The 20255-nt window shown below is 40.0% G+C and overlaps 1 protein-coding gene across 1 annotated transcript in view; it reads right to left on the bottom strand.

Moving 5' to 3' along the window:
• Window positions 1-20255, bottom strand: part of DACH2 (dachshund family transcription factor 2) — a 246351-nt gene that overhangs the window by 106130 nt on the left and 119966 nt on the right. Inside the window, exon 2 of the mRNA XM_015626682.1 lies at window positions 18532-18647. Coding sequence (XP_015482168.1) covers window positions 18532-18647 — 116 coding nt within the window. The remainder of the gene's footprint in view (window positions 1-18531; window positions 18648-20255) is intronic.

Genomic DNA, 20255 nt, shown 5'->3' on the forward strand with positions numbered 1-20255 from the left:
ATCCCTCCCAGCCTGCTGCACTTGTGGTGCTGCCCAGCTCTCCTTGGGAAAACATTCCTCACCCAGGGCTGATTGCTCAGTCAAACTAAAAATCAGCACTAAAAGCAGGCAAAACTATTTGTATTATAAATATGGAAAAGCCATATTAATGCAGAACAAAGCACCTTGGTTTAGCTAATGACAATTTTAACAGAAAAACAAGAGTATGGAGAGTGTTCTACCAGATCTCACCTGTGCTAAAAGCACTAATTCAGTTCTAAACGTCTGTCTGTCTCTGCACTACAGCAAGAAAATGCAGATTTCTTGTGAAACATGTGGGAAAGAACATTATTCCTGTAACTGATACATCACTGCAGTCACTGTCTTCATCTGTCACCAGCTCTGACACTGTTCCATGACACAAAAACACAGTCCCAGATCCTGTGCTCAAAGTCAACCTTCAAAGTTAATCCTTCCTCTGCTTAGAACAATTAAAAAATCTCCAGAATTTTAAATATAATTGTTAGCATTGCTATCCAATGAGCATGTCCCAGGCATCTATTCTCCTTTCCCAGAAGGAAGTTCCTCAAGTACATAAATTAGATAAACAAATGTTTTAGGTGACAGCAGAAAATCAAACTCACCCTTTGTTAATAACCACTGGGTTCAAGTAACACCATGTATTTTTTTATTTCACATATGAGCATTTCCATGACAAAACAGGTCATTTAATTTCACATACTTAAGTTGAATTGTGATTACAGTGCACTAACTTGTTGTTATCCTTACTAAGACATCCCTAAATCAGTGGCAATGGAAAAGTGCTAAGAACTCATCATGTAACTCAACATGCAAAAGTGTATTATTCAATGCCCAACAGTGAGAAACCAAACTTAGCAAACCTGGCAATACCTAAATACCAAGTTAGAGTTTGCTGATAGACTGCCACGATTGCTCAAGAGGAAATCAAAATTAATATCAGAAAATACTATTCTAAGGTCAAACAAGAATATTTGTAATAAAACTTATTTCTCATGCATTTGTACAGGCTAATATTTGAATATATGTTTCTGTATGCATATTATATATTTATAAGCTGTATGGATATGGATATATATATATATATATTTCAAATCTGATCTTTGGTTTTAAGCCCACAAAAAGAAATGGAAGGGAAACAGATTCCATTATAATGGAGATCAAAAGAGCCATTCTGCATTTATGATCCATGTTTGGTACTTCAGGTCAAGAGCTCCAAACTTTGTGCTCCACTTGGAAATGACACCAGCCCAGTTTGCTCCCTGTACCTTGGTGCATTTATGAGCCAGAACTTCGTGCAGGAAAACAACCTGGGCTAGGAAAGGCACACCTCAGGGGGGAGGAGAAACAGCAATTGGAGGCTGTCACAACTCCAGTCCCTTTAGCTTTACAGATGATTGTTGCAGCTTCAAGATTCCATGTTACATCTTTAATTGTGGGCATTTAGCAGACTGCCTCTTAATATTAAGATACTGCTGAATTTTATTGTCATTGTGGCCACAGGACAAGGCTAATAATTACCAGCACCAGAAGCAGCTTGTGGTTTTATATTACATTGAGGTAAATTACACTGGAATTAGAGTGGATTACTTTTATCAAATGGGGAATAAGCTGTTAATTAACTCCCTGCTGTAGCAATCTTTTTCTGAGCTTGCAACTGTTATTAGCTCTAGATTAAACTGTTGAATTAATTTCCCACTTACTTACTATTTCAAGAGTTTTTAATTTACCTGGCAGCAGTTTTAATGGGAAATTGTATTAGTGAGCATAAATTGTTTTTGGGAAGGGTAAACAGTTTGTGATAATGTTTATTAAGTCGTTTTGTTTGAGCAAAAATATAATTGCAGTTTTAATTAGTGCATGGTTGTTGGAGTATTAGGTTTGAGATTACATTACAGCATTCTGAGGAAACAATCGCCCAGGTAATCCCAGCATTTATGAGTGAGAGTGAAGGGAAAAGCTGGGTCAACACTGCCCCAACCCTGGGCACAAACACAAACACAGACAGACACTCAAATTCACACAAATACACACAAATTCACACAAATCCAAACAAAACACACAATCACAAGGGCCCAGCACGTTCAGAAAAGGGCCAGGTGGTCTCTGGGCTCTCTGCTCAGTCTCACCACTGCTCTCCCCACTCACCAGGCCCCCTCTCTTGTCCTCTCCAATATAAATTCCCTCATCAAGGATTTGTAGGAACTGGACATGGAAAACACAGTTCAGCTCAAAAATGACCTTCACTTCAAGGAAAGGAAAGTTATCTGGGTCAACCCCAGGTACTGAACGGGACAACCCACTGACTGCCAGGCTGAAAAGAACATTTTCTGATGATGGTTGTGGCTGGAAAAGCACAATCCAGCAACAGATGTGGGTGTAAACAACTCCATCCCAGTCTAAAAACAGCCATCAACACACAACCCAATTAACATTTGTTCTTGGAGTTTGTTTCCCTCCATCAGCACTTTTTCCCCATACTGCATTCGAGGTGTGGTCCATGTTAGAAACCATTAAATGTTCTTCAAGAAGTCTGTAATATGCCTTTTTTAATCCAAACATTAACATAAAAATGTTCAAGTGAAGTTTATTCAATTAATTTTGGTTCTCAATTTATAAAGATTTTACTATTCATGCAAAGGAAAATGAGAATTAAGATGCAATGTGCTGACATGGAGTGGAGTTTTACAGCCTTTTTAATACAGATGTAATTTTAAAAATAATAGGATTAAAATAGTAAAAAACCAAAACCTAATAGTTTTGCTAAATTACCTTTTTATTACATGGTTTCAATTAGCATTCCCTCATCCTCCCACCCAACATGCAGATTGTTCTCTCGTTGCTCTGAAGGAAATTATGAGATGATAGAAGTACAGAAGATACTTCAACCAAATGTTAGAGCCTCAATTGAAAACACAAGTACACAGCTTTCCCAGAATGATTTGTTGCAGCAAATTCTATAAAAGTTAACAGTTCCTAAAGATGTGTATAACTTATGGAGCATGGTTCTTGCATATGGTAATAGATTATCCTCCTAAACTCATCGGTTATTACATTTAATATGCACTATGCTAAAAATTACAAACAATAAAATGCTTTCATCCTGACTGTGGTTTTTCATGTCTTTGAAGCCACCAGAAAGCTGAGGTGGTTTTAGTTAAGGTATTACTCTAGAGCATGAGGAAAATGTTATACTACAGGTGCAGGGAAGATTTAATCCACATGTGGTGAGGTTACGGATGGATATAAACAGTGGATTAATCCTTGGGTCCCTTCACTTCTGACTCTCCCAGTCAGAAGAAAAATGGCCTAATTCTGAAATTGTATGGTTCCCTGTGTTGTCAACAGCTTTTATTTCATCTGCAGAAGGTTCTGCGAGACAGAGCCCAACTGATCTCCATTTCATCATCATTTTTAACACTAAAGATCACAGAATATGTAGGAATATCCATACTGAGAGAAAGACCAGAGGTCACTGGTGCAGACAGAAATGAGCTCAGCCCCATGAAACCCCCTCAGCCTTTCCTGCAGGAGTGTCCCAACAGTGACCAACAATGACCCTGAGCTCAGGCAGCTCAGGGAATTCAAGTGCTCTGTGTCACAGAGAAGAGATTCACACCCTATTGGAGAATGCTTTAAACACCTGAAATCAAATTCCAACGTGTTCTAATAAGACCAGATTTAATATCTACTTGAGTACAGAAAGTATTAATTCTTTCCCTGATCTAATGAGCACAGCTTTCAATGCTCGAGGTTTTGGAGCTGAAGTTCACGTTTGGAAACTCCAAATATCTTCTCAATACCTGTTTTAATTATCCTCCTCTTAAGGCATAAATATTTTACCTTAACAAAATCAGTTTTATTTCCAGAAAGACTGTAATATAAGCACACTGATACATAAATCCATAGGGTTTAAGATTTCCACAAAGAAATCTGTCACTTCATATTCTGTGTTCTCAAACAGGAAAGGACATTTATGGTAAAGAATGCTCAGAAAAAGGGAGCCTGTGACCACAATTGAGCAGAACTAGAACCCACTGCCAAACCCACCTTACTAAGGGATTCAATCCATGTAACTTTTAAACATCTCTTTTGTTGATTTCTTTTAAAGAAAAGAAAGCAACCTAATTAGAGCAAATACCTTTAGAGAATTTCCTATTTATCTATCAGCAATATGTACCATTTTTAGTATCTTTGTATCTTATACTCCATGATGGCATTCCCTAAAAAGGATATTTGTCAAATATAAACCTGTCAGGCTACAGTAGATCTGTGTTAAGATTAGCTCTCTATTCCACACCAATCTGCCTGACATAACTATTACAGGACAGAAGTTAAGAACACGAGCAGGAGGTTCAGTCACTCTCCAGAATACAAAACCAGAGCTGTTAGATGGAAAGATTTTCATTTCTTTTCTTGGAAACTTCATAGAAGAGAAACCTATTGAGAGATTTATGGGAATCCATAGAGGTCAATTTTATATGATGCTTTTTAGGTATGTACAAACACACACACAAATCAATGGAAATCAGCACAGATCTTCCTACTAAGTCAGACAGCAATTTTAGAGTTAGACAGTAATTTTGTAGTCATGATTCTTATGTCTGGAAGCAGCAAATTTTAGACAGATGCATGAAACAAAAGCTAGAATCAGAGCTAAAACCAGCCATTCATTCACATGAGACACAAATAACAGTAAACACCTCGGATTTAAGGAGTCCTGAGCTTTGCAAACTTAATTTGTGTTTCATCAGGAAAAAAAACAAAGTTCTTAAATATGGAAAAAAAAAAAACTCTATTAAAAGCACAAAAAATCTACTAAAACTGAATTTAGGATTATTGAGAAGCTGAAAATAAAGGGACCACTAACAATATAAAAATATTTAAAGAGGGTGACAAGAATTGAAGGTTGAAATGCTCTCAGCACGTTCATCCACGTGCACAGCCCTGCGCCGCACGCTCTCCCCGCGTATTCAGACTGTCCCCAGGTGGAGTTTTGGGCACAGGGAGAGGATGCACAGAAGGACACGTTCTCTGAGGAGCTGCAGGAGAGTTTTCCTCTCTCCAGGACAGCTGGGGATCAGCACAGGCAGGAAGGGCTCCCGTGACAGGCGGTGACAGCTCGCCGCAGCCCCAGCCCTGTTGTGTCTGAGGCAGGTACGCTGTAAAATTTCAATGATGCCTTTAAATTCTAATGGTTTCAAGCTGCTGTAAACTTCTGCAGCCATCAAAAATAATCTGTCATGGGACTAAGGGGTATGAACATCATGTCAGAGCCACTCTGCTGTTAGATTTATTGGAGGGTAAAGCATGTCATTTATGCATCAACTCACAGGAGAAAAAAGCAATCCCTATGAAGTCAATCTAATAATAGACTGGAAAGCAATGATTACTGTTTCATGTGCAGCAGCTATTTGTAGCAGAAGTTGGCCTAATTCAGCAGGCCTTGCCTGTCAGAGCTCTGGGATTAGCAAGTGTTTAGATGAAAATCTATCGGGAAACATCAAGAAATGGTTTAATGAAGAACAAAAGTCTTCATTGTTACATTTAATATTTGCTGAAACTTTTCCATTTGCACCCCGACATTTCTAAAACACTTACTGGAAGTGACATCCCAAATAGAATACAAATGTTGAGGGACTGCAACTTCAAATTATCTACCACAGTTCTCTGCAATTTCACGGCAAAAATCTGCTCTCACTCTTCTCCTGTGGGTGGAATGCCCTGAAATTGAGTGCAAGATTTTTTAAAGACATGACTAATAATCATGGCCTCACTGTACTACACATATTTTCCAGCATCTAAATATTTCATATCTATTGACTAATCCACCTGGTCAGACCCCACATGGCATAATCCAGCTGCTGGCATCATTTTGGAGGAGTGGAAGCAGGATGACAGACAGCTGCCAGTCAGAACCCAGACACACAGAAATGCACCATGAAAAAGGGGCACCAGAAGATGCCAAGTGAGTCCTCAGACCATCCCCGTGCCAGGAGCCAGGCACATGCAAATGCCTCAGACATTCCCACTTTTTAAAACTATTTAAAAAAAAAACAAACCTCAAATCCTTTAATTAGGTTCGAGTTCCAATGTTAACTAACCCTGGGGAAGAGGCTGCCTTTCATCTTCCTTCATCCACTGAGTAAAATTAAAACTAACCCAGAGAAGATATTTCAATTCCCTTTCACTTAAATACATTGTCCATCACAGAACACAATGAATGCCTCAAACTGAGAAACCAAGACATTCTGATCTAAAGGAAAAATCAGGAGTTAATCTGATTAGTTCATACTCTGCACAGCTAATTGTCTCCAGTGAAATTCTCAGCAAAAAATGAAAAAAATAGAGAAAATAAGACACTCTGGTGTACTTCCATGTGAATGTAGGAGACACTGAGTGAATGTTTATCCACACCAAAAGTTCACACCCTCTACCACAAAACCAGTGGGAAAGCATCAGCAGCTCCTGGTGTTTCTTCTAAATGTGCAGAAATGGGCAAACACAGAGTCTGCACCTGGAGTAAATACTGACATGGTTAAGTCTGGACTGGCAAGATCAGTGTCAACCTACTCTAGCTCATCAACTGAACTCCAGAATCTTCACAGTTCAACCCACATCAGCCAACACTCCATGTATTCTGCCCTCCAGAAAAAGCTTCATTTTTAATCTGAGATTTAATACAAAAATAAAGAGGAAGTTATTATATTTTATTCCAACTCCTTGATGAAATTAATATTCATAACTCCTATTAGACAAACCCAATTTAGCTTATTTTGTAAAATAAATATGCATTAAGTTGAAAAAATTAATGGTGAGGCTGAAACAGTTCAAAGTTTCCTGAGCACATTTTAAAAGGGGTAGCTATGGATGCTTTTTAATTTGTGAAAAACCATTTCAGCACAATATTTAACTGCTCCCCCAATCACAGCTCCATGACATCCCAGAAAATCCATTGCAAAATTTCCATTTATAACTTCTCAGAGGTGGAAGACCACACTTTGATGATGCAGAGGATCAAAGTACTGCAGGTATTACTGGCTATCACCTAACAAAAATACATGAGCAGTAAGTCATGTTAGATGTCAAAATTCACCCGTTATTTGGAGACCAGTATGTTTTTCTTGAGCTGTGAAACACGAAAACAGAGAATCAGCTCACTACCAAAACCAGCCAGTTCCACAATTAGCACAGTGCCTAATCATCTTAGCTTTGAAAAATAGGCAGGTAGCAAACCCAAAACTAAGGCATATTCTACTGTTTCCTAAACTAATCTGATATCTCAGTATTGTTTTCACTGTTTCAGCACAGAGATTCTACAGGGATATCACATAAATACAGCTTTGGAGCAGTGCTGCTCCAAAGATCAGGATCTGAACATCTCTCTGACCATTCCTCCCCACATTCCTGATCCCTGGCAGACAACCTTCGGACCTTGAGAGCTCTGATGAACTTTCCAGGATGAGATTTCTCTCTCATCCCAACCTTTCCCAACCCTCCTCTTTTTGCAGGTGGCACAGGAAACCCACCCAAAGCATCCCCAGGATTTACTGCTTCCTCTTCCTATCTCTTTTGTATCACTCCTTCTCTCTACTGCCTGGAAATAAACACTAACTTGAAAGGAAAAGAGAAATGATGGAGCAGTTTCTAGGATGGCTCTGCTTTTCCAATCAGGAGCTGGGTGCAGAGGATTTTGGATGGGCCAGGGTATGGGAATGGCTCAGCAAATTGAGGGCAACCTCAAGGTCAACACAAACTGTAGTGCAGACAAGGGCAAAAAAAAATAAAAAAGGAAATGCAGAGTCATATGATAAAAGGAAAAACAGAGAACAGGACAGACACAACAGAAAGGGAAGGATATGTTTGTATCAATGGGCAAAAATACTCTTCCTGGGATATTTTCCTGAGTGCAATCTACAGTGAAAACTTCCCATAAATGTATATAAGTTCTCAACAGGATTAGAACTCATGCTTAGCAAATGTAGACTGATAAGCTACTCTGAAGAATTATTTTCTGTAATTAAAATTTGTAGTGAACCAGTTCCAAAACAGGAAAGCCAAAACAATTCATGGTACATTTCCTTGATGTTTACTGGGCTTGAATAAGGGGTTCTGCTGACCAGTTTTCAGCAATCTAAGCCAGCTACAAACACAAAACAGCCTTCTGAAGCTTTACACTGACTAATCTAATGAATTTCAGGAAAGAAATCTTGAGATCAATATATCCATATATTACACAGGACTCCACAGCACAAGGGAGGCACTAAACCCACCAGGGTAGATCCCTCTGAATTGCCACTGCGAGATGGCAAAGTTTTCTGGGTCAGCTGAATTTGAATAATAGGGTGTTCTTAGCCCAAATAACCTATTGACTTCCATACCTAACAAAATGGAGAGGCTCTTTCAAGTGCCTCCTAGATTTAGCAGCTGTTGCTCTGACACTGTCAGCAACGCATCCATCTTAATCACAGTATGAGCCTTTCAACTTGCCTTTCTTTTTCCTTCCTTCCACCCATCAGCTCCAAGCTCTGTGTGACCAGCAGTTCAAGCAATCTCCCTGGTCTCTCCTGCGTGATGCCTCTTTGTTTTAGCATCTGATACACACACATCTCCCAGTTTTGGTCCTGCACATGAAGGAAGTTTGCATTTGGATGCCTATGGGAGGTGCCTTCAGGCTGTTTTTGCTGTGCTATTCTGAAGCACTCTGCTGTAGCAACTCCCCTGTAACTCGCCTTGCCCATCACCACAGGCACTTTACTTTTTATCCTCATTACTCTTTTTGATTTTTCCTTGCTTGAAATAAAAGCCTCCATATGTTTTGCTCTTCTTTTATTGGAAGATGTTAATGCTGTGTACCAGAGGGCACAGTCAGATGAGGGATTGCCATTTGGACAGAATTATACACCCAATTACTGCCTAGGGTATATCACCTGTATGAGTGCTTTGAGCAGATCTCAGCTCTGTTTCTGACAGAATTGAAGGCAATAGTTTACTGCTGAAAAACAATATTCAGTGCCTTCCAAAGGAGTTATTTTTTCTGTCAAAGTCATTCAAATTACCTAGTACTTAATGGCCTACAATTCACTGTAGATATATTTCTAGCTCTTAAAAATGTGACCCATCTGAATTGTAAGTGCTTTTAAAACAGGAGCTCAGCCATATGCACTTTTAGTTAATTTAAAACCATATTCAAACCCTTCTCCTCATTTGAGTTCTCATCTGAAAAAGTGAGCTATTACTTTAAATGTATAGGTCACAATAGATCAGGAGTTCCTTAGAAAGAAACCAGTCCTGTTTCACCAGCAAGGCAGGAGAAGGCTGCACATCTGAAACAGCTTTGGTGTGCTGGGTAATTCACATTCACTGAGTGGATTAGCTGAAATAAGCATAATAAATGAAAGAGAATAAAATAAAAAACAATTTCACACTACGAGAAGGCTTGACTTATAGGAAGTGGCAGCTCTGATGGCCCAAGGCATAGAATTAGTTTTGCCACTCGATAATTTGACTGATTCACTCGAGTGGCCAGAAAAGGACATTTTCTGCCTGATTTCAGTGTAATGAAGTCACCTGCTCTGTGACTGCCAGGGCCAAACCAAGTGCAGCACCAGGACCAGGATTCCTGTTCTTGTGAGATCTGGCTACAGCTGCACATTTGCCTTTCTTCATGTGAAACCTTACAAGCACCATGAAAATTACCTGTTCCATTCACTCCCCTGTTTACAGAGAGCCTGGGACTAATGCTGGGATGTTCTCTCAGTTCTGGTGCATATCCCAGCAAAGAGCCTGTGCTTTGCTTCTTTAACAATGGAGGTGACAAAGGCATAGACAGAAAAAAATAAAGTCATTCCAAGGGACCAGAAAAATATATGACATTTCTTAATTAGGAATGATTATGAAATTCTTTATAAACACTTACAGCAGATTTTACATTAAAATTATGAAACATCTGTTAAATATCATTTTCTTCCTCACACATCTTATATAAAAAGACTGTAAGATACAGGCAGAGATTTGGGAACACATCTAAACAACTTGCATGACACGATGTCACTTTTATTCCTGCTTTGCTGAACTGGGGTCAGACTGGTAAATGCAATATATGTGCTCATCTTTAGGCATATGCCCAGTTTGACTGGTTATTATTTACAGCTAACCTTTCAGGGTAATGCCTATATACTGCATGTCAAAGGAACAAAATGTTATACTGCTATTGAAGAGAGTATTTTCTTCCTTTTAAGCAAATATTAGATTGAGACTGCCCCAGTCAGAAGAGATAGTCCACTTAGAAATATTATTATTATTATTATTAAAGCTCATCCAATCAATATGCAAATACAAAAAACCCAGTAATTAAGCATTTAATTTTTTTCAGTTGTTCAACAGTAGAAACAAAGATGTAACGTGCATCAAAATGATTTAACATTTTACAACCAATTTTCTACTTGACATATGTTAGTGCATGATTCATCTACATTTTTCAGAATCAAAGTCCATGATCTGGCAAACTAATTCTGTTAACAAAATGAAAAGGTGACCTTGCTTAATTTAATAAGTCTGTGTAGAAATACTCTTTCAACATGTTAAAGAATTACAAAAAGGTTATCATAGCTTGCTTTCATGGGAGAGTACTCTACCTTTTCCAGCTCATTTCTCAGGCTTTTACTGTAATTCATTAGATTACATAAAAACAATGTAGATCATTATATTTTAATAAAGGCTTTCCTTTCCTAATAAAATGTCTGTCATTTATGTTCAGACATGTATTATATAAAATGCTTCTCTTTCTGAAGTGCAGCTTTTCATATTCAAGTCACAGGAGGTTGGTAGCTGGAGGAATTTCTATTTTTTTACACAGGATTTTCAGCATGATTTTGGTTTCTAGATTGAATCCTCCAGAACTGCAGCCCTACATTTATCTTTCAAAGAGCCACAACCCAGGATCAGCAACACCAGCAAACCAAGAGGCCTCACCACTCAGCAGAGGATGGTGCACAATACTACACTCATTAAGTCTGCTCGTTTTGCTTTACACCAATTAATGAACTGTGATAAAGCAGTTCATACAACTAAAATAGTTTATACAACACAAATGCATTTCCAGTAAAATCCTACTACAACTTCACTTCATGAGAGGGATCAGGCAATCGATCTATTTTAGTTATTCTTGCTTCCGAATAAAAATGTGCACCTCTTCAGACTGCTCAGAAAGAGATGTTTCCTGTTCATCACAAATTCTAATCTGCTGCCAGCCCTTGGCATCAGAAGGGCTGAGAGAAGAGCATATTGTTCCTGTGCAGGAGGAGACACTGCTCCAGCCAAGGTGTGATCCTGGGATCAGGCACTCACTGCATTTGCAATTTTGGAAAGAATCCTTACAGAACCTGTTCTCCAAAACTCACTGGGAAGTAGGAAAACACTTGTGTTTAAGACACCAAGTAACCTAAGCCAAATCAATGGGATTATTTGTTTGCTGATCTTAAATCACACTGAAGTATTTCCCTCGTGTAGGACAGGATTATAGGACAAGGGCCAGAGCACAAACACATTTAAAATCACATTTAAAAACACTCGATACCTGACCAGAACTATGGAACCACCTGGATTTAAGTACACTTCATGATTATTTTTTAATCCACTGAGATTTATTCTCTCCTTTTTCCTGCATAACTTCACCAGTGCTGCTACACCAAGAATTTTGCCAAAATACTGCTTTATAAAGCTTTCCTTTAGGAAACCACACTACTCCAATCTAATGCAGATCTGAACGTTGTATTTCAAGAGAATATTATTTATGTAAATATAGCAGCCTTTAGCATTGCAAGTAGATGATGGATCAGCATTTTTCTGCAACCAGAGATGTACTATCCTTCCACTTAAAACTGTACCTATTTAATTTTAGGTCACAGAAGTAAGAATTTAATTGTATGTAGATTACTTGATTTTAACAAGTCTTTGAAATGCTGCTGGATACATAAAATGCAGACAGTGTGAAAATCTTACATAAACACAATGAGATGCATTTAACTACACTTAATTTGTGATACTGGTAACTATTAGTTCAGCTTTATCAAAGTTACTGTAAAAGAAGATAAAACCTAACAAAACTAGTTCAATTACCATAGTGTTATTGCCAAAACAGACCTCCAGAAAACAGGGAGTGCTGAAGGCAAATCCTTCACACCTCCTGATGCTATTTAGGACTTTAGGCACTTCTTAACAATAACTTGAAAGAGCTAAAAAAGGATTCAGAGTCAGCTGAAGACGAGAGAGAAGCAGACGGGTCCTATGTTCACTGCAGACCTCGGTGCCATGGGACAGGAGACAAACAGAAAAGCTGGTAGAAAAAAATGCCATGGATCCTAAAAACAGAGAGATGAAAACTTCATGGCTTTGCTAATTCTGTGACTCTTCAGCCAGCTTTTTCAAATGCTTCCCCCTTCCTTCTGCAAATAAGGCAAGCTCAGAGCAGCCCTGTCCTGAGTGTCAGGATGATACAATCTTAATTGTCTCAGTGTGACCACCCTGGTTGAACTCTGTTTTCTCTAAAGATGTAGAAACTCAGTGAGATCAATATTTTTTTTAAAAAAATTTACAAAAAAAATACAAAAAAATCCAAGTATATTGCTGAGTTTCACACTTCTCGGACAGCAATTAGTAGCTGAGGCTAAGTGTAAATTAAATTTACAACAAGGTTAACCATTCAGCAAAATCTCAACAGCTTTAGCTATTCATTTGTCAGAAACGTAATGTCCCACCCGACAGAGCAGACACTGAAAATGGATCCTTGAAGAAAGATAATATTAAAAGGGAAAAGGAAAGAGAGGAACTGAGTGACTCACAGTCACCAAGTATAGTTCTCAGATTATCAGAACTCCACTGAATGGCTGTATTAAAAGAGTAATGATATGATCCTGCATTCCTCATTCACTCCAATTCAGGCTCCCTTCAGCACAGAAATCTGCTGGCATGAGATGGGTGGTACTCAATCATGCTGCACACATGGTCTTTAATTTTAAAATCCAGTTAAATAGATGTTCTAACATCATTTTTTATCTAAGAACATTTCATGATAAAATGAAAGAGCGCACATGTAACTTATTTGTCAGCTTTACTGTGTAGTGGATAACTTTGCTATGTTACTCACACGAGCTTTCATTTCCCAAATCTATCTGCATTCATTATGACAGTAAAAATGAAGAGTTGCTAAAGAGACGTATGCATTTTTATTATTGTTTGAAAAAATAGATCTTTCCACAGTCCTTTGAGCTTCTGAGTGTGTGATTTGTATAAAATATTTCTCATTTTGGGGACACAGCAGATGGAGTGCAGGGCACTGTGGGATATGCCATTTATCACAATGACAGTGCGTAGGTAGCACTGATCCTCTCACCACAGGGGGAAGCTCGAGCTGCAAATGTGGAGCAGCATTAAAAGCCCGACGAGTGGAGTTTGGCAACACTTGTACTACTCATTAACTTAATCATATTAATTTATTAGCCATATATATCAAAGTAATTCACTACTGAATTGTCACCAAGAACAATTTATAAACTGTTAACGTTCCCCACAGGCAGAAGAGTGTTGTGGCATCCTTAATCAGTGTGTTTGCCTTTGATTAAAAATAATAATTTCTACCAAGCCAGGTAATGCCAACAATGACAAAGTCCTGCATATGTTTCTCATTATAAATGGAACTTTCAAATGTCACCTATGACAACTGAAAAAAAAAATTTTAAAAAAGGGTAATTGTAAACAGCGAAATGAGCCACAGAAATGGGATGTAAACACACAGAAATGTTCAGTTAAATGCTGGAAGTGAGGAGAGGGGCCGTGGGATCGCTGGCAGCAGGAGCTGCCACAGGCTGTGCTGGCTGATGTGTGCCCACCTTGACAAACACAACTGGGCACCAGAGAGCCCTGAAGCCTCCAGTCTCCTCCACTCCTCTAACACGGAGATACCACATCAAAATTCCTAAAGACTGCAGCAAATCCTGTTTTTTCCTCCCTTCTCTGAATAAAAACTAAGTGGCTGCTCTGCCACTGCTGAATGGAAGGAACACATGAAGTTACTATACCCTGTGAGCTGCTCTATTTGAGTCCCACAATGATGTGACTTGGTGCAGCTATTAAAATATTAACTCCACTGAATTATTAATTACCTGAAACTATTAAGTTCACAACAGATTCTTTTAAGTATTAATAAGACAAAACTGTTCTGAAAAAAGTATTTGTATCTGTACGAATGAGTCAATATTTTAAACACTGCATTCTTAAAAACTCTAAACAAAGTATCTATTTTAACTGCTCATGAAATAAAAGAAGAATCATTTCAAGAGGGGTGAAACTAATGCAGCTGATAATGAAAATAGCAGTTTATCTTACACATTGGCAATGCAGGTGGTTTGCTTCTGCCTTAGTACCCACTTGAAAATGCCTTTTTTTCCTCTTCTCATTCATTTCCCCACCAGCCAGGCTTCCTGCCATCCCTGTGCTGAGCCCACAGCAGCTCTCAGCTCTAAATCCTCACTGTGATCCCTGTGCTGACCTCCCAGCTGTCCCCTGCCAGCCCTGCCAGGCTTCCACAGCTCCAGGCAGCAGAGCCCAGAAAATGCCAACAGAAAAATGCCCAGAAAGTGTCCAAAAAATGTCCACCCTCCCCAGGACTGCCAGCTCCAGCTGCAGGACACAGCCCACGGGCACCCACAAAGATCCCATCCTACTGCCTCAAAAACTGCCACCAGCTCACAAAATTCTAGTGACAGGATGATTTCTCCATGAGCCACCCTCTCCAATACCTTGGAAGACAAAATGTTTTTACTGAAGTAACAGCAGCCATTCTACAGACTGAGCAGAGAAAATCTGTGATGAAGGCAGAGTGGTTTTCTAACCTTTCCTGAGGACAACCTGAATGAGAGGTAGGAGTTGCACAGATCATCAAAAGATCCAACAACTCTTTCAGCTTTGTTCTATATGAACTGTTTGCTGAACCATCACATAACAGATTTCAGCTTCTTTCCACACAACAAACCAGTGCTTCAGACCCCAAAACTTCCTTGAGAATCTATTCCATGGGTAAGTCCCAGCTGTCTTGTTAAGATACACTGATGATAAAGACTTGAACATTAATGGGAGATAAAGCCTTTTTTGTGTTCATGTCACTTCATCCCACGGCATTGTTTGAAGGACTGAGCCTTTGATGACCACCCCTCTGTGACACGCAGGTTTTTAGCTTTGCCCTCACAGCAGGCAGGGGCACCACGCAGATTCCCACATTTCCTACACCAATACAAAAAAGGAAAACACTTTCTCTTAAGTGAACATGAAATGGACAGTGCTTAACATAAGCTCCTGAAGGATTCAGTCAGCGCAGGGCTCCTGTGCTGCCTCCACAGCCCTTCCCAGGGGTCTGCATCCCACACACTCCACCCCATCTTTCTCAGGCACAGCACTAACCCAGATGTAACCCAAATATTCCCATTCCCCCAAGGTGGGAAGTACCTACAAACATTTAAAAAGGTCGAGGCTTCACTTGCACATTACTTTGGTCTAAGAGGAGATGGAGCTCGCTGTGCCAAGAGGTCAAAAAAATACCCTCCACACTGGGAAATGCAGTGTGCCTAATTTAACTACCTGTTTATTATGTGAAAATGACCATGTAAACCGAGCTGACACAAACCAAATGGGTGATGAAAATAACAGCACATTTCAAGGAGTGGAAACACAGATGGCTCGTCTGAGTCTGCAGGAAGTTACTAATCATCACTCTGTAATACCCCCTCCAGACAGAGCTGCGAGCTCTGCAGCCACAACTGCGACTTCTCCAGACCCATCCATCTAAGCAAGAGCCAGCCTGGACGCCACTGCCTCCACTTTAACGTGACAGCAGGCTGGAGAGGAGGTAAAAATGAAAAAATGCAATGCTGGATGAATCATACTGCATTTGCTGATGTGGAGCCTGTCACTAAAATGAAGAAAACAACTCAAATGCTAAGCTGGACATAGCAAATGAGGGAGCCACATAAGAGTATTTTTTTTTTTTAAATTAGAATAATGTAGGGAGATTAACATTAACATCTGCATATCTGTGCTGTAGGAAGAATGGGAAATATCAGACATGAGGATTATCAAGGACAAGAAGACATCCAGAGGAAATGCTTTGGGCAATTACACTGCAGTTGAAAGGGGGCAGGTAACCAAAGTCCTCGAGATGTAAAAATTCCATCCTGCCTCCCTACCAGCCCCTGCTCTTCTGGAAGGGAGGAATCCAACCCTGCCATGCTGCAAAATCTCCTCAGTCCTGCTCCTGCTCCCCTCCCACAGCCATCCAAACATCCACATGGAACTGGGAACAGCTTTTATTCCAGTCCACCATTGGGAAACCTGGAAGAAAAACCTCTGTTCTGTGACAAGTGTTAAAACCCATTTTGTTCTTATTTCAGCCAAAGGAAAGAATCCAACCCTAAAGCATTGCAGGCACCCAGAGCAAATCAGTAATTAGAATGTGAAGAGGTAATGATGATGAAGTGAATGAGGGCTTCATGTCGGGGGTGCTCCATCGAGAGCCACAACAGCTCAGATCCCCACGGAGTTCACAAGAAGCTCTTTTGGCACCTTTCCTCAGCAACTCCCCCAACTCTAGCTCTGTCCTTTCCCTAGGAACCAGCTAAGCCCCAGGAGCCCCTGGGGAGCTGTGGCCCTGAGTGAAGGGCTCAGGAGCCATCCTGCTGCTGCTGGGCCACCTCAGCCACGGGGACCCTCCTTGTCTGCAGCCCCTGGTGACACCACCACGCTCGGAAATGGGCATTTCCCCCTCTCCAAGCTGCTCCCAAATCCCGTCAGCCGCTCCAGGCACATTGTCTGGGACTCCCCAAGGTTCTCCCAAGGTCAGGGATGACAGACACCCCTCCCCGTGTGCTAACCACAGGGGATGGAGCCCACTCACACTTCAGGCTCCAGACAACTCCCAGCAGCCTGGAAATTCAACTTCATCCTCTTCCCAAACTGTGTGCTACTCAAAATATCTGCGAGACACAGAATGTGTCTGTGATACTTCACTGTGCATCCCCAACACGCTGCATCCTAAAATATTTCCCAGTTCAAAGCAACATGGCAGTCTGTGTGATTTGTGTCCTATTTGCAAACACACACAGAGTGGAAAAGTAACATGGAATATTCTGGATTTCAGAGATGAACTTATCGATGCAAGAGGCTCTAGGGCTTTCCTGTCTATATCAGCAGTCACATAAACACGAAGCCATGAAATTCCTGAGCTGAGAACACATCAGAGATAATAAAAAAACCCTCATTTATAAAGTACAGGAGGGAAATCACAGTTCTGGATCCCTGTCACAACCATGAGCAGTGCACAAAGCTGCAGCAGCCCAACTGTGGCACGTGGCTCTGGCCAAGTGCTCCCATACTTTAACTGCTTCATCTTTTTCTTGTTTAGGAATGTTCTTTCCTCCTTCCACAAGGAAGGTTTTGGCTCCCTGTGACATCCTTGGGACACCTGGAGCTGCAGGGAAATTAAAGCTTTCTCAGTTGCAGTGCACAGGTTCTGCAAGCAGAGTGATCTGTGAGATCAGCAGAGATGGCACTTTACTCCCAGCAAGGATCTTTTTAAATTCTGCTTTTCCTGTTGCATATTCTACAGCTTTATGTTCTCCTAAACACTTCACTATGTTTGGTTATTAGGGAGTTACAGTTTATTTAGACTGGACTTTGACAGCAATCCTGAAACTGCTAAGCCTGTTGAATATTTTAGCAATTACTTTTACGAACACAGCCTGTGAATATAGCTTTATTATGAAAATCAACTTACCTTTAGCATACAGCAATTAATAAAAAATTAAAACACTCATCAAGATAGCACAAGATTTAATTTAAACTCTATTAATAAATTAATGAAGTGAAATTAAATACTACGCATTAAATTATGTTTATAATTCCACATATTTTCATGCTAGATTTTTCACTTTATGATACTGAAAAGAGATTATTAAAGCACAATGCACTATGGCAATGTGGACTTATCTGCTTTTCAAGTGTTTCTTCTGTAATTCCTACAAGTATCTCTGTCTCTCCCCAGCACACATTAATGGGGTTACAATACACCAGGCATTAGCCACGCTGCTCAGATCCCACGAGAACTAAAACACACATGCATTTCAAAGGAAGAAATGCCTCTTACAGGCCTCCCAGACAATAGTTCAGCTTCTCAGGTTGTTGTTGGGTTTTTTTGGGGTTTTTTTTTAACTAAAATAACACATTTAATGGAATTTCCTGTAAGGAAATTACAATTAATAAAGAACTAAATTACAAATCCATTAGATTTCAGTCACTGCAGCAGCAAAACAGAGTTTTCACGAACGCTCAAAAAAATCCAATAATGTAACCTCTGCTAAAGCCTGCAAAAGCCCTGAAGGACAAGGCAGTTAGATCAATATTAGTTTATTTTAACTGCTGTGCAGTATGAAGAGATGAGGCTGATCATCTGATGGATTTTATTACCTGTTGGAGAGATAAGCCCTGGTGATAAGAGGCCTGGAACTCCGTGGGGCAGCAGCCGGGCATTTTCCTGGATCGCCACTCCCAGGGAACGCTTGGGGGGTCTTCCTGGGCGGGAGCTGGTGGGACAAGAGCAGAAATGAAAACAACATTTTCTTTGTGAAACATTTGCTTACTGCACACGCCATTGATTTGTATAAAATACGTGAACCATCAGTGATAGGCGAAAATAAATATCAGAAGGTCTTGCCTAGGAATGGAAAAAGGGAAAAATCGCTCGAAGAACTGCACAGGTTTCACATGAGCCAGCAGTAAGGTTTTCCATTATCTTCTGTGACCTCACAGGTGCTTGGTGAGAGGGGTTCTGCTCCAAAGTCTGTGCTATGCACCTGGAACACTGGAAATTACAGGCTGTGATGCCAGAAGATGAGGAGTTGAAACCCTGAACATGAACCTCAAACCTTGCTTGGGACCACGGCAGGCACCTGCCTCCTTCTGAAGGGCAGCATTAACTTAACCCTGAGCTTTGCAAAGCTCACCACTTACCTTCACAGATCCACTGGTGGGTTTAACTGCTATAGATCAAACCAGCTGTTAGCCCAGCCTGCCAAAAACCTCACCAGTCGATGAATCACGGATGCAGATTTTAATCCAAAAGTCAAGAAGTCCCTTCATAGACTGGTTCCATTGAAATCTTGATCTCAGCTATCACCTTCAGCCTTTACTTCAGTGTGTACAGGTCCCCATCCTCCCCTGCCATCATAACACAGATTTACAGGCCAAAAAACCATCTGAATTGACTCTTCCTCAAGCCATCTAATAAAAATGCAACCTCCTCATGTTTGGAAAAGCATTGCTGCTTCTCTTTGGTCGTAACAGATTTTACTCTGTTGAATAATAGAGCTTTTGACAACATAGAGTGAAACACTGTATAAAATAACTAAGCTGCAACAATGAATGAGGTTTGAATAGAAAGCATTTCCAAAATGACTTCTAGTTCACAAAGAAATTTAAGTTAAACTTCACTCTATCAAGTTACAGTGGCAAAGCCCTCCATCAATGCACGACAAACTCTGCATTTAAATGAAGACAACTTCCAGCAGCACTCCACAGAGGTACCATTAACCTGCTCATTTTTCACACTGTGCTAGTGTTATTTTGTTTCACTGTACATCAAAGTAGCACAAAATCATTTTTTTGGTTTATTATTTTATCTCTATAAAACCATTCCCCCCTCTTTTTACCTTCAGGTTTGTCCATTTTGAATTTCATTTTATTTGGTATTTTTTCCATTTTTCTTTTTGATGCTTTCAGTTGTTTATCATACTATGATGGCTGTGCAGTAAAGCTTGCTACAAGAACCACTGGGCTATAATAAAGCAAACCTAAGATAAGAGCATTTGATTTCCAGGGGAAGTCTGATGCACACATGCATTCTCTATTAAAATCACCGGCTGAAATCATCCCCTGCACAACAGAATTGTCTAACAGACAGCATTAGGTTGATATGTGGGGGTTTTGAACAAACAGGAATCGTTCTTTTGAATTACAGGAGCCTGTAATCCACAGGCATGTGTAAGTGCTTAGCTGGCACTTACTATCTCTGAAAAAAACCCCTACAAATCAGCTAAAATTAGCAGCTTTCTCCAGTGGAAGAGCTCAATCAACAAGACAACAAAACATTTTCTTCCTGAGCTCAAACACTAACAAGACTTTTGCAGAAAACT

The sequence above is a fragment of the Parus major genome, chromosome 4A (genome assembly GCF_001522545.3).
Source record: "Parus major isolate Abel chromosome 4A, Parus_major1.1, whole genome shotgun sequence".
NCBI classification, from domain to species: Eukaryota; Metazoa; Chordata; class Aves; order Passeriformes; family Paridae; genus Parus; species Parus major.